Genomic DNA, 16,428 nt, shown 5'->3' on the forward strand with positions numbered 1-16,428 from the left:
AAAAAAAAAATGTATATACTGTGGAAAATATTTCAATAAAGAAATTAAATAATGTATTTGCACTTAATCACTGTTTGCTACTTTATTTGTTATCCTTTAAGGCTTTAGGTTACAGGAAATTGCAGTTACAGGTGTTCATTTACACTTAAGTTTCTCTCATCTTGCATTTGTCTAGTGCAAGTGTTGGTTTAGGAGAGGAGGGTTAGGAAGGGGATTATTTAAGATACTCTTTGAAGAGATAGGGTTTCAGGTGCTTTGGGATGAGAAGGGACTCCTGTCCTAGCTTCAGGGGGAAGCTGGTTCCACCATTGGCGTGCCAGGACTAAGAAGAGCTTGGGCTGAGCGTGAGCTGCCCTCTCGTAGGGGTGGTAGGGCCAAGAGACCAAAGGTGACAGAACAGAGTGCTCGGGTTGGGGTGTAAGATTTGAGCATAGCCTGAAGGTAGGAAGGGGCAGTTCCTCTTGCTGCCCATAGGCAAGCACCATGGTCTTGTAGTGGATGCGAGCTTCGACTGGAAGCCAATTGAGTGTGCAGAGGAGAGTGACATGGGAGAACTTGGGAAGGTTGAAAACCAGGCGGGCTGCAGTGTTCTGGATAAGTTGCAGGGGTTTGATGGCACAAGCGAGGAGCCAATCCAACAGCGAGATGCAGTAGTCCAGACAGGATGTTGTAGAGCAGGAACCGGCAGGAGCGAGTCATTGCTTTGATGTTTGCAGAGAACAACAGGGTGGTGTCTAAGGTTTTCCCCGGCAAAAAATATATATTGTCGACAGGACGTTCCTTGTTCTTTTGACCAATCAATTTGATTTACATTTTTTTAAACTTGGATTTTTCCATATATAAAACACACCCTTTGTGTTTTAATAAAATAAACTATATGCATTGAGCTTGTCTGATGCTTTACACACACTGATGAAATAAGTCTCAAATGGTCTCTGGCTCCCTCCTTGAGTCAAGACAACCAGAAGAAAAAAACCTTAACCTGACCCTCTTCCTCTTGGCTTTTGTAGATTCTGCCGTTACGCTCCTGAAGTTGCCGGCAACAGGTTACACGAGGAGTCTGCAACATCTCATGTGGAATGCCAATTTATCTTACCATTTCTACCGATCTGAGTTCAAGTAATAGTTTTCATATGCACATTTTTCACTTGAATTTATAATATATCATCTTCATATCTCAAAATCATGGGTAGGTGGTTAATCAATATATAAATGAAAATGATAAACCTAAAAAGTAAATTCTATTGTCAACTATGTAAAAATAACCAAAAATGACAAGAAATAAAAACATTGCAGCCTGCGGCTAGAATATATCCTAATAAAAATAAATATCCTATAAATCACATTGGCTAATCATGGCCTGTCCGCAATGAACTTGAAACATTGTATCAACTATTAACTTGGGCCTGGGCCCTCAGAGTTTCCAGCGCCAGTGAGCTCGAGACAGACACAGCCGTAGGCAACTTGCGAAGTAATCAGGTAGGCCTATTTTATGACGTTTCCACTGGATCAGAACATGACATTTTCCCCCTTTTTTCCACTTGAGTGGTTATCGAAAGGGAGAGAGCTGGAAATATTTTTCAAATACATTGAGGAGCAATCGTCATTCTCAATGGATGTAAAAACAGACTTACTTTGCTTCATACATCAAGTATGAGCAAAGTAAACACAGCTCATTAGTAGTGGTGCGTTAAGCCAATCAGAAATACTATCAGATCCCCAAATGGGCACATTTATATGCCTACATTTGTGAGCAGGCCATGCAGCCTATAGGCCTACTTCTATACACAATCCTTACTCAACATTGATAGGAGCGCTCCAAACGAAAGACAATGACTAAATTCACAAAACTCATAAATGGAATGAAATAAACCAAAACTTGTTTTCACAAGTGTTAGCATATGTTCTGCAAACAATGTGTCCACTCCGACAATGAGATTGGTAAAAGACTGGAATAATAATATATTGAATGCATTAATAGAAACGACCATAACAAAACAAACATTGTAGATTAGAAATTAAAGAAAGGAACGGTAAATATACTACTACTGATGTGTGTAATTAGGAAATTGATTGACTAACAATCAAACAATTCACACAAGGAAGTTACAAAAAAAATGTGCACAAATTGGTGGGAGAGAGCGAATTCTGGAGAGAGACATGCATTGTGCATTTTAGCCACACTTCCTTTCTTCTTGGACTGTGCCATCCCGTGGCCTCCGCAATGGATTAGTTAAGTGAGGTGGGCTCGAATAAGACAGGTGTCTCGTGTGCCATAAAATATATAAATGTTCTGCTGGACAAAAATATAAATTCAAAAAATATTTTGGCCAACAGCCTATCGACTAATTAGGGTCAGCCCTACCAGGGTCACACCAAGGTTCTTCGCACTCTGGGAGGGCGGCACTGGAGTTGTCAACAATGATGGAGGTCTTTGGGTGGGCAGGCCTTCCGAGAGGAAGAGCAGCTCTGTCTTGTTGCAGTTGAGCTTGAGGTGGTGGGCCGACATCCAAGCTGAGATATCTGCCAGGCACGCAGAGATGTGTGTCGCCACCTGGGTGTCAGAAGGGGGGGGGACAAAAGTAGTTGAGTGTCATCCGCATAGCAATGATGGGAGAGACCATGTGAGGATATGACTGAGCCGAGTGATCTGGTGTATAGAACGAAGAAGAGAAGGCCTAGATTTGAGCCCTGGGGGACACCAGTAGTGAGAGTATGTGGTGCAGACACACATCCAGGAAATTAGCTTATCAAAGTGTCAAGCTCATTGAGGAACTCTCCAAGGGCACCTGGTGGGCAATAGATGACAAAGTTGAGAGTGGAGAAGTGACATCATGGAATTCAAATGAGGATGGACAGGTGAGAGTGAGATGAGAAAATCTCCAGTTAGGAGAAATGAGTAGCCCTGTGCCACCACTGCGACGACCACATGCTCTTGGACTGAGAGAAAACGTAGTCAAATGGAGAGCAGATGGAGTAGCAGTGTTCTCTGGGGTGATCCAGGTCTCCGTCAAAGCCAAAAAGTCAAGGGACAATGGCAGCATAGGCTGAGATGAACTCAGTGTTCTTCACCGCAGATCGGCAGTTCCAAACTCTGCCAGAGATACGGAATTCCACTGGAGTTGTGCGTGCAGAGTAGATTAAATTAGAAGGGTTGCAGCCAAGGCATGGGGAGTGTCTGTAAAGCCTACAAGGAGAGGAGTAAACAGGTATAGAAAAACAGTTGCCAAAGCTACAAGAGCTAAATTAGATAAAAAAATAACTAGGTAAGATACTGGTGTGGTGCCTTTCTCAAAGAACAACTTGTCAGAACAGTCTTAGTTTTGGTGACGTGACCGCCACTGACGTGACCGCCACTGACGTGACCGCCACTGACGTGACCGCCACTGACGTGACCGCCACTGACGTGACCGCCACTGACGTGACCGCCACGACTGCTGCTGAAAAACCAGGGGAGACTGAAGTACTAATACTAATTGCCTAGCAGAGGTGAAGAGGACACCTCCCTGTACTTATTGCTGATTGCCTAGGAGAGGAGAAACCACTCCCCCTCCTAAACAGCCACTGATAACCCAAACAAGTCACAAATTGCCCTGCCCCTTAATCCTGGTTGATGTGTCAATCATCTGCAAGTTATGAGCAGAGCAGTAAGTAGTCCACACACCAAGTAGGCCTCTAGGAAGACAGGTAGCACATAACGTAGACGGACCTAGCAAGCAAAAAGATAAGTACCATCACTCATAGGGGTCTCTAGTTATAGAATGGTTCAAAAACGCGCTGCCCCCCACCTCGTTACTCATCTTCACCACCTTGTTAAAGAACCTTGGGGCAGAACTCTGTGTGTGTGTGTGTGTGTGTGTGTGTGTGTGTGTGTGTTACTCACTAGGCGGCAGAGTCGTTAAGCTGGTACTCTCGTGACCGGCTGAAGCAGGACTGGACCCCCCCGTCCTTCCAGAGGCGCTGGATGACTCCGGCCAGTTCGCCGGTCATGAAGCCCTCCTCTGCCGATCCCGCCAGCACAAACAGCTGACGAGCATCATCCTGGTGGGGGACAGGAGACACAACCAACGGTTAGGAGGCAAAAGCAGTAAGGTAGGGTTTATTCTGACATTCTCACTATTGTTTTAAACCTAATATGACTTGCAGAGCCTCTCCCACCCTAGCTGGGTGAAGTTTGGGCTATTCAACTATATTCGTAGAGGGGCTAGATTTTAAAATGGTTATTAACTGGGGGGGCCCAGACATTTTCTACATGGGATTACACTTCCTAAAACCGGTATATAAAACAATGCACAAATTACAATCTTATAAAGCACTTTTAGGTAAAACAAAGCGCGAATTAAAAGTACGTATCTCAGAGCATTGTAGCACCATTAGGTGTAAAAACTTTACTTATCCAGTTGCGGCCCACTTCTTGGAGGCAGGCCACTCGATTTCGTCTCTGCGTTACATTGGCATCGAACATGTCACCCTCCCTAGGAGAGGGGGTGACCTTGATAATTTATTGTTAAAAAGAGAGGCTGCCTGGATCTTTAATTCAAAGACCCTTGTGCCCTTCCTTTCTCAACGTGGGGCGGCAGGGTAGCCTAGTGGTTAGAGCATTGGACTAGTAACCGAAAGGTTGCAAGTTCAAATCTCCGAGCTGACAAGGTACAAAATCTGCCGTTCTGCCCCTGAAGAGGCAGTTAACCCACTGTTCCTAGGCCGTCATTGAAAATAAGAATTTGTTCTTAACCGACTTGTCTAATTAAATAAAGGTTAAAAAAAATAAAAGTAGACTTTGATCTGAAGCCAGTCTTGTGATTATTGTGACTTTGCCATTGTAATTGTTTGTAAACTTGTGTAGTTAAATTAATCTATGATCGTATGCTGTTCTTTGTATGACATTTTAATATTTGATTATTAACCAATGATATTAGGCCACTTTTGGCCATGATTACAGAAACCTGTGTCTTTTGACACTATATAAACGAGTCATCCCGCAGTGTTTGTGATTATACCCTGATGAAGACAGCTTGGCTGTCGAAACGTTGGTATTACATTTTTGCATCTGAGCTCCTAGAGTGTGCGGCTCTCTTTTATTTTCAAGTTTCTACTCCGCTAGCCAGCACCTCGTCTTAATAGGTGTGCGTTTCTTTTTCTTCTAAGTGGTGGCTGTTTAACAGTCTGATGGCCTTGTACGAGATATTCCGTTTCTCTGCAATTTCTCGCATAGAATAGCCTTAATTTCTCAGAACAAGAATAGACTGTCGAGTTTCAGAAGAAAGTTATTTGTTTCTGGCCATTTTGAGCCTGTAATCAAACCCACAAATGCTGATGCTCCAGATACTCAACTAGTCTAAAGATGGCCAGTTTTATTGGTTCTTTAAAATCAGCACAACAGTTTTCAGCTGTGCTAACATAATTGCAAAAGGGCTTTCTAATGATCAATGAGCCTTTTAAAATGATAAACTTGGATTAACTAACACAACGTGACTTTGGAACACAGGAGTGATGGTTGCTGATAATGGGCCTCTATATTCCAGAAAAAAAAAATCTGCTGTTTTCAGCTACAATAGTCATTTACAACATTAACAGTCTACACTGGTTTTCTGATCAATTTGACCTCATTTTAAAATTGGCATTTTTTTGCTTTTCTTTCAAAAACAAGGACATTTCTAAGTGACCCCAAACGTTTGAATGGTAGTGTATGTGTTGCCACCCTAGGGTCACACACTACTCAAAGCGAATGTAGAACTTTTATTAAATCAAAAACATGTCAAACCGTCAAAAATACCACATGACATATGTTGGCCATATCGCCCTAATCAACCCTACCCCTGCCTCTTAGTCGAACCCTACCCCCTGCCGTATAACCCCATTGACTCACAACATCCTCGACTCCCAGTCACAGATCTAGGATCAGCTTTCCCCTCACCAAATCTTAAGGCCAGAACGATACCAGTATCGCGATACTTGTTTGTATCATGGCGAAGAAACAAAACAGGAAGTGGATTAACTTCTTTAGGAAAACAGCCCTAATGTTGGAAACCAACATCATTATGTTGTCATCCAGAGTCACATGTATTTATTTTCCATACTATAGCACACAATTTTATATACAGAAGGTTTTTTTAAAGGACCAAAGAGGGGTCTGCTTCATGTTTTCATTTTAGCCATGGGAAAAATATTGCGGTACTGGCATCATCCTAGCCCTAATCCTAACCTGAACTATAAGGAGTTAAAAGCACAAAACTGCTCTTGGATCAGTGTCTAGAGCTCCCAGTGTCCTACTCCACTCACCGCTCTGGCTGCATCAGAGAAATCGATCTTGAGGCGCCCCATGGCTCTGATGATGGCGATTATGGACTGGATGGTGTTGCTGTACACCACCGCTTTGTACTGCTTACACTCTTCCTCTGAATAGCCCGCCTCATGGATGATCCTGGGAGGGAGGGAGGGGGGTTTGGCTCTGTACTCAAGCATTTTGGATTTGAAAATGCTACAATGACTATAAGGTTATTAAGGTGCAGACTGTCAGTTTTAACTTGAGGGTATTTTAATCCATATTTGGTGAACTGTTTAGAAAATACAGCACGTTTTGTACATAGTCTCCCCATTTTTAGGAGACTAAAAGTATTGGGACAAATTCACTTGTGTTTTAAGGTAGTCAAAAGTTTAGTATTTATTTATTTAGTCCCATATTTGCTGTTTGTTTTGTTTTGTTTAGATCATGCAATATAAATTAGTATATAGTGAGTCATTTTAGAGTCTACATTGTTAATAAGAATTGAACTTAAACACTTCTACGAAGCATTTGCTGTTTGAATCGTGAATGATGACGAAGTTCCAGAAAAATAAAAATCATACCCAAGACATGTTTACCTCTCACCATTAAAATAAACTTGGGAGGTTAGCATTTTTTGGGGGTGATATTTGTGCGTTTAACTTTCCTCACTCATTATTCAGGATTCATTCAGGATTATCTGTAATCATGGTAGATTGCACATTAATGTAGAAGTGTTTACAAATATTATATTCTTATTTACAATAAAAGTACCTACAAAATAACAATTTATGATGTGTGAATGTCCCAATACTTTGTGTAGATAACGAGAAACTTACTTCATCTGTTTGACAATTGTACTCTTCCCTGACTCCCCAGCACCTGAGAGAGTGAGAGGCCAATTAGTGCGTGATAGGCAGACATTACACATTCATTCATCATTGTTTTGACTTGAGAAATTGGGCTGATCATAACTTGTAGGCCTAACTCACATTTTACACAATGCCCTACGAGAGTTACCTGTCCAGATACTGAGTAGCTAAAGCTATACAACATTGAGAAACCAAGTGTCTGATCAGCTCTTATACAGGCATTAGTTTAAATTGGATTAATCAACTGGATCCTCCCACCAATGAGACGATAGCTCCAGCGTGGCAGACCTAAACTGATTTCACGTAGGATTTACGGTATTTTGCAGTGAAAAAAAATGGCCAATGTTTATATGACCACCTTACAAACCGGCCCAGTTTTACCACATTCTTGCCTGCATACGCCCTTTAATACCTCTTTTATATCTCCCATACGGATGCTGGTGATAAGTGGTAGTAGTGGTGTGCAGATGTGGGTGTGCATCTATTTTAATAAATCCAGTGAATATACACCATCAAAAATAAATCCATTATTAATTTGTTTAGGCATGTCCTAAAACAAGACTAATAATGAAATCAATGGTTCATTAAAAAGAGACAAGACACACATACCACGATCACAGTAAACACACATTTTATGGTATGAATATAACACAAATATTTGTGTCACAGGAACATGTGGAACCGGTGTCATATAAAAGTGATATTTTGAAACAGAGCTGAAACCCATGCTTTTTCGATCCACCTTTCCTCTCCTTCCTACCCTCACTCCACTTTGTAAGGGAGCAGGCTTAGGGTCTTACATTGAGAGTATCCTCATCATGACACACTGAAAATAATAGCAATCCTATTTTCAAAAGCATGTGAGTCTCATGTACAACTAGCCTTGCACATCTTGGGGAATATTCAGAGGTGGAAACTTGCCATGGGAATGAACAGGAAAATATGCAAATTAATATTAATACCATTTTAAATGTAGATGTTTTTTGCAATGGATATATTTACCATAACATATGGAGACAAAAACCTTTTACATTATCATAAGTAGAGAATTGCAAATGATTAAATCCTTCCAATAGGAACAACAAAACAATTTAGTTACAAATGTAACTTTAATTAAACAAGTTGACTCTTCACATGGGATGATTTCACTGAACAACAAAAGGGAATATTGAATGATCCATCGCATCTCCCAAAAACATTTTCAACATACATCTGTAAAATGACAGTCTAGAAGCTAAAGCTTTGGTTGTCCATGTCTTGTCCCTGGACCTCCTCAATGTCCATCTCTTGAACATTAGACTGAGGCCTCATCTTCACGGTCACTTTCCAACCTTGTTGAGGATGGCCCGTTATCAGGCTCAAAAAGCCTCAAATTTGCCCAGATGGCCCCCAATTTTTCAACCCTTGTATTGGTCAGCCTGTTGCGTGCCTTGGTGTGTGTGTTCCCAAACAAAAGACCATCTGCGCTCTGAGGTGGCTGATGTTGGGATTTGGAGGATGATGGAGGCAACAGGGGAAAGAACCTCAGATCCATAAGTCCCTTCCACCAGGTGGCTGATGAGATGTTGGCACAACTGCCATATTGCATCTCCATCCCAAAGCCCTTGCTTGGAAGTGTATTTCACCAGACTGCCAAGAACCTTGCCCTCATCCAGGCCAAGTTGGCGAGACACGGTAGTGATGATACTATAGGCCCTGTTGATCTCTGCACCAGACAGGATGCTCTTGCCAGTATACTTGGGGTCCAACATGTATGCTGCAGCGTGTATGGGCTTTAGGCAGAAGTCTTCACACTTTTTGATGTATTCCAGAACTGCAGTTTACTCTGCTTGGAGCAACAGTGAAGTGGGCAGGGTAGTACGGATTTCTTCCCTTACATCTGCAAGCAGAGTCTGAACATCAGACAGGATGGCATCGTCTCCCTCAATCCGTGCAATGGCTACTGCTATAGGTTTCAGGCTGCTTACCACGCTCCCAAAATACATCATCCAGGAGGATCCTCTTGATGGGACTGACCACAGCCGCAGACTGTGATATGGCCAGTTCTTGGAGAGACTCCTTCCCCCCAGGAGACTGTCAAACATGATGACAACGCCACCCCAAATGGTGTTGCTGGGCAGCTTCAATGTGGTGCTCTTATTCTTCTCACCTTGCTTGGTGAGGTAGATTGCTGCTATAACTTGATGACCCTTCACATACCTAACCATATCCTTGGCTCTCTTGTAGAGTGTATCCATTGTTTTCAGTGCCATGATGTCCTTGAGGAGCAGATTCAATGCATTAGCAGCACAGCCAATGGGTGTGATGTGAGGGTAGGACTCCTCTACTTTAGACCAAGCAGCCTTCATGTTTGCAGCATTGTCTGTCACCAGTGCAAATACCTTCTGTGGTCCAAGGTCATTAACGACTGCCTTCAGCTCATCTGCAATGTAAAGACCGGTGTGTCCGTTGCCACTTGTGTCTGTGCGCTTGTAGAATACTGGTTAAGGGGTGAAGAGGATGTAGTTAATTATTCCTTGCCCACAAACATTCGACCACCCATCAGAGATGATTGCAATACAGTCTGCTTTATCTGATTTCCTTGACCTTCACTTGTACTCTGTTGAACTCTGCATCCAGCAAATGAGTGGATAAAGCATGTCTGGTTGGAGGGGTGTATGCTGGGCGAAGAACATTCAGAAATCTCTTCCAATACACATTGCCTGTGAGCATCAGAGGTGAGCCAGTTGCATACACAGCTCGAGCAAGACATTCATCAGCATTTCTCTGACTACGTTCCTCCATTGAGTCAAACTCCTGATTCCGGGAGGACCATGAGCTGTTGCTATCGATAAGGTGTCCGATTCATCATTTTCATCTCGAATAGAAGTAGAGGGACTTTCGTCAGAGGTTACTTGTTGAGAGTGCTGAGGGAACTTGATGCACTTGGCCAGATGATTTGGCACAGTATTTGCAAATGTACACAGAATTTCCTTCTACAATAGCTGCAGTGAAATGTCTCCACACATCATATAGTACCTGTGTTGCATTTTCCTGTGCATAAACCCCAAATACAATTTCATGTACAGATAAATAGTTAAGCAGTTGATTAAACAACTCTTTAGTAAGATTTTTATTTATTTAAATGAAACATGCATGGAAACAGGCAAATGGAGCAACAGTGCAACTCAGTTAGCAACTTAGTTAACAGGCTCAAGCAAGTTAAAACCCACATGGTAGCAAAAACTAAACAAGCAGAAATTGTTAAGTTAGAAATGATTTAAATACACTTTGCTGTAGGCTACGATTTACTAGTTAACAAAAAATAATGTCATATAAAATATATTCACCCCACCCAGTATTGTAATCAAAACTTACCAGAAAGCATGTAGTCCTTGGCTCGGACAGTGTAGTAGTGTCGGCTCAAAAGCATCTCATTAGCGTGCAAACTCTTGAGAATCAGCTGTACATGTGGTGGAAGAATGCACTGTGCATGCAGAGGGTTGCAATTCCACTGAATTGGGGATAGTTTAAACAAAATATGCCACAAGACCTAGAATTGCCTTGTGTACCCCACAAAATAAGGTTCACTGTTATAAGCTAAATTTTTTTGATGAATTTAAGCAAAATTCCCAGCTTAACTTCCTATGGAAAATTTCAGGAAATTTCATCCCAAGTTTCCAACCCTATGTACAACATCTGCGGGCTTTGGAGTTGCCTATAAAGTGACCGAGCAAAATAATAGACCCACACTTGATTTGGGCTACATTATTGGATGCTAAATGTTTCTGATCAGTGACAGATGAGCAAACAAATATATGAGCTATGCCACTACTACTTATTTGCCCAGTGAGAAACCAGTTAATCAAATAGCCTATACAAACAGCGATTCGGTGAAACAAAATCACATTGATTGAGACAAGTCAGAAGTCACAGCCTTTTGCTCGTGAGTAGGCCTAGGCTACTAAGCGACTGTGAGTCAAGAGCAAAACAATCCACTTGTTAAAACTACACTGAACATAAATATAAAAACAACTTAATATTTTACTGAGTTACAGTTCATAAGGGAAATCAGTCAATAAAAATAATTCAGCTCTAATCTATTTCACAAGACTGGGAATACAGATATGCATCGGTTGGTCACAGACACCTTAACTTTTATTTTTATAAATACCAAGAAAAATGGGGTGCGTGGATCAAAAACAGTCTGGTGTGACACCATTTGCCTCATACAGCGCGGCACATCACCTTCCCATAGAGTTGATCAGGCTGTTGATTGTGGCCTGTGGAATGCTGTCCCACTCCTATTCAATTTCTGTGTGAAGTTGCTGGGTATTATAAAGGAACTGGAACCCCCAAACCTGCTCAATGGGGTGACATGTCTGGTGAGTACGCAGGCCAAAGAACTGGGACATTTTCAGCTTGTACAGATTTTCCGACAAGGTGCCATGCATTATCATGCATAAACATGTGATGGCATCGGATGAATGGCACGAAAATTGTCAGTAGCTTATGACTGCCCATACCATAATCCCACCGCCACCATGGGTCACTCTGTTCAACGTTGAAGTCAGAAAACCACTTGCCCACACAACACTATACATGCCGTATGGCCGGTACAGTTAAAACCAGGATTCAGCTGTGAAGAGCACATTGAAGGTGAGCATTTTCACACTGAAAACGGTTACGACGCCGAACTGCAGTCAGTTCAAGACCCTGTCGAGGATGACCAGCATGTAGATTAGCTCCCTTGAGACGAATTCTGACAATTTGTGCAGAAATTCTTCAGTTGTGCAAACCCAGAGTTTCATCAGCTGTCTGGTGGCTGGTCTAAGACGATCCCGCAGGTGAAGAAGCTGGATGTGGATATCCTGGGTTGGACGTACTGCCAAATTCTCTAAAGCTACGTTGGAGGCGGCTTATGGTAGAGAAATTCAATTCTGGCAACAGCTCTGGTGGACATTCCTACAGTCAGCATGCCAATTGTACACTCCCTAAAAATGAGACATCTGTGGCATTGTGTTGTGTAACAAAACTGCACATTTTAAAGTGTCCTTTTATTGCCCCCCAGCACAAGGTGCACCTGTGTAATAATCATGCTGTTTCATCAGCTTCTTGATATGCCACACCTGTCAGTTGGATGGATTATATTGGAAAAGGAGCAATGCTCACTAACAGGTATGTAAACAAATGTATGCACACAATTTGAGAGAAATAAGCTTTTTGTGCATATGGAACATTTCTGGGATCTTTTATTTCAGCTCATGGAACCAACACTTTACATGTTGCATATATTTTTGTTCAGTGTACATAACACGCTGGCAAAATGTTCTAATAAATTGAGCCAACTAGATAAGATGATCATGAGCAGCACTCACCTCAACTTAGCTAACATTTCCCCAGCTTAATTGTAGCCTAACCAATATCCAAACGGAGATTCAGTGTACACAAAAAGCTGACATTTATTTATCAAGACGAGTCCCCACCCTTGTCTCAAAGCAGCCCGATGGCGCTGTCCCAATCAAAACGGTGCCGAAATTGTCATCTAGTTGACCACATGCAGGTAGGTTATTGCTTCAAATATATTACGATTGGATGACTTTGTGATTTTCAGTAAGAAAGAATTTGATACATGCCTTCAATTGCATTAGCGTACTTTATTACAATATTTTCATAATTCAGTGATATTTAATCCCACAGTAATTCAGTTGTGGTTAAGAAAACAGTGCATGCTTAGTGGTGGGCTATGCGAAGAGATGGGAGAAGTGACATGCCTCTAAGTTTTTAGAACTGGAAGGAGGACGGTGCTGCCTAGCAACCATCAAGAGTTTAAAAGCGTAGTGCGTGCCAATGCCACCTTCAGCATTAGTTTCACACTAAGCTGTAGGCAGATGTTTACCGAAATGCTTACTAGGTTGTTAGGCGGGGGGGAAATCAGCTTTGATACCGACAATACCTTTCAGATTTAAAGGTATGGTAAAGTCGGAGAAACAGCTCAGTATTAAAGGTTGGTGCAGTTCAGATATTACCTAGCAGGGATATTCTACTCTTACCCTACGAGGTCCGGAGCCTGCTGGTTCTGTTCTACCTGATGATTAATTGGTGTCTGAGGTCTAAAATCAGTCCCTGGTTAGAAAGGAACAATACATTTAAAAAAAAGTGGGACTGGCTTCGAGGTCTAGAGTTGCGTTTGAAGGACCTAAAACATCCTTTCACAGTTCTGATAAAAGCGAAAGATAAAGTAGCAAACCTTGAAGCGTGGCCTCTCATCCTCTAAAGCCTTGGTTGGTGTATTGAGCTCCTCACACATTTTAATTACCTCCGCTCTGCTGAGGGCTTGGGTTCCCTGGAGAGCACTGCTCTCCAACTCGCTGTCCCACATGACAACACACACATCCCGTATAGGAAACACACATGGCTAATTTGTCACTTAAGTAACGCACAGTTAACTGTCTCACTCAGAGGTAACACACACAAGCACATGTCATGCACACACCTCAGTAAACCTCACTGATTACATTACTATTTAATCTAAAAGTCTGTCAGAGCTCAAACACAGCCCAAGACACACCGAGTTGGCTGGATGGACAAATAAGACTGCAGGCCTTGTAGCTCAATTTGTAGCTCAGTTGGTAGAGAATAGCCTTTGCAACACCAGGATAGTGAGTTTAATTTCCAGGACCACCCATATGTAAAAATGCATGCACCCATAACTAAGTCGTTTTGAATAAAAGCGTCTGCTAAATTGCACATCAACTCAGCAAAAAAAGAAACGTCCTCTCACTGTCAACTGCGTTTATTTTCAGCAAACTTAACATCCCTGAACAATAGGGGGGTCAAAATCAAAAGTAACAGTCAGTATCTGGTGTGGCCACCAGCTGCATTAAGTACTGCAGTGCAACTCCTCATGCACTGCAACAGATTTGCCAGTTCTTGCTGTGAGATGTTACCCCACTCTTCCACCAAGGCACCTGCAAGCTCCGGGACATTTCTCAGGGGGAGTGGCCCTAGCCCTCACCCTCAGATCCAACAGGTCCCAGATGTGCTCAATGGGATTGAGATCCAGGCTCTTCACTGACCATGGTAGAACACTGACATTCCTGTATTGCAGGAAATCACGCACACAAAACAAGCAGTATGGCTGGTGGCATTGTCATGCTGGAGGGTCATGTCAGGGTGAGCCTGTAGGAAGGGTACCACATAAAGGAGGAGGATGTCTTCCCTGTAACGCAGAGTGTTGAGATTGGCAGCAATGACAACAAGCTCAGGACGATGATGCTGTGACACACTGCCCCAGACCATTACGGACCCTACACCTCCAATCAATCCTGCTCCAGAGTACAGGCCTAGGTGTAATGCCCATTCCTTCGATGATAAATGCAAAGCCGACCCCGAATCACCCCTGGAGAGACAAAATCGTGACTCATCAGTGAAGAGCACTTTTTGCCAGTCCTGTCTGGTCCAACGATGGTGGGTTTGTGCCCATAGGCAACGTTGTTGCCGGTGATGTCTGGTGAGGACCTGCCTTACAACAGACCTACAAACCCTCGGTCCAACCTCTCTCAGCCTATTGCGGACAGTCTGAGCACTGATGGAGGGATTGTGAGTTCCTGGTGTAACTTGGGCAGTTGTTCCCATCCTGTACCTGCCCCGCAGGTGTGATGTTCGGATGTACCGATCCTGTGCGGGTGTTGTTACACGTGGTCTGCCACTGCAAGGACGATCAGCTGTCCATCCTGTCTCCCTGCAGCCCTGTCTTAGGCGTCTCACAGTATGTACATTGTAATTTACTGCCCTGGCCACATCTGCAGTCCTCATGCCTTTTTTTTGTGGCGTTTTTCAGAATCAGTAGAAAGGCCTCTTTAGTGTCCTAAGTTTTCATAACTGTGACCTTAACCCCTCTGAGCACGGAACCCGCTAGCGGGCTGAAATTCCACAACATACAGTGATCGCTACATAAATAGTCATATTAAACATTCATGAAAATACAAGTGTCTCACATGTATCGAAAGCCTAGAATCTTGCTAATCCAACTGCGTTGTCAGATTTAAAAAAGGATTTACTGCAAAAGAATACGATGCGATTATCTGAGCATGGAGCCCCATAAAAAAATTTTTTTTTAACCAGCACAGTGTAACAATCACAAACTGCATTAAAATAAATGGTTTACCTTTGACGATCTGCGTCTGTTTGCAATTCCAAGCTCATTGTGACGCAATGAATGATCTTTTGTTTGATAAAATCCATTTTTATAGCCTAACACGAAACATTTTGCGAACCGCTTGAGTCATCTCATTCCATTTTCGACAACACATTCCAGGTAAATAACCCACACAGAACGTGACTTTTCCAGTCATGTTTAGTTTCACTGCAATCAACTGGTTTGTTTGTAACACAATCAAACCTGATGGGCTATTTCGCTGAACGTATTGACTGAAAGAAACCGATTTGAAGACAAGTCATGACAACATTGTCGCCCGCTGTTTTGTTGATTGACTTGTCTTTTAACCCAATGACTACTGATCGTCTTGAAATCTAGCTGGGTAGATAGCCAATGAGCTGAGCTAAACGGCAATAGGTCATGTTTATGTATTGCAAGACCAACCCATGTAGTAAGCTCCAGCGTAACGAGAGTCAGTCGCTATTGAAGTTTCATACCGGAAGGAGAAACACACATTACGCACTGCATTGTTTGGTAAACGCGCAGATTCAGCTGTTTATATATCAATCAGTATGGCGACTAAGTCAGGGAAAGCTAAATCTAAGTCTAGATATACAGATGTACACACAATTTTAGAATAAATTGAATAAATTAGAATAAATTAACATGTAATGTCATGAAATGTGAGATGCGCGTGTCTGCCGCCCCACCCCAACCCACATGAAATAGCCTATTTGAGGCTGTTGAGGGGAGGGCAGGCCCACAACAATGGCCAAAGTGAAATGGAGACAGTAGATACAACTGGTCCATTGTAATATAATAAAGACAGTAGATCTAGCAGGTCATAATAATATATTCAACCTTATGTTCCCCGTACACACACACACACTCTCTCTCTCTCTCTCTGTGTTTATTATACCTGCTGATACAGGGCTCATATTTGAAACTATTCTAACTGAACATTTTCTTTCACAGTGACACTGACTCCGAATGGGAGTCTTATCCGGTGTCCTGTGTGAATTTAAGTATGCTCTCTCTAATTCGCTCTCTCTCTCGGAGGACCTGAGCCCTAGAACCATGCGTCAGGACTACCTGGCATGATGACTCCTTGCTGTCCCCAGTCCACCTGGCCTTGCCGCTGTTCCAGTTTC

The 16,428-nt window shown here is 42.6% G+C and overlaps 1 protein-coding gene across 1 annotated transcript in view; it reads right to left on the minus strand.

Moving 5' to 3' along the window:
- Positions 1-16,428, minus strand: part of LOC112218706 (guanine nucleotide-binding protein G(i) subunit alpha-1) — a 57,081-nt gene that overhangs the window by 22,624 nt on the left and 18,029 nt on the right. The window contains exons 2-4 of the mRNA XM_042301630.1: positions 7,105-7,147; positions 6,283-6,424; positions 3,884-4,041 (exon numbers count right to left, since the gene is read on the minus strand). Coding sequence (XP_042157564.1) covers positions 3,884-4,041; positions 6,283-6,424; positions 7,105-7,147 — 343 coding nt within the window. The remainder of the gene's footprint in view (positions 1-3,883; positions 4,042-6,282; positions 6,425-7,104; positions 7,148-16,428) is intronic.

This window comes from Oncorhynchus tshawytscha, linkage group LG19 (genome assembly GCF_018296145.1).
Source record: "Oncorhynchus tshawytscha isolate Ot180627B linkage group LG19, Otsh_v2.0, whole genome shotgun sequence".
Lineage (NCBI taxonomy): Eukaryota > Metazoa > Chordata > Actinopteri > Salmoniformes > Salmonidae > Oncorhynchus > Oncorhynchus tshawytscha.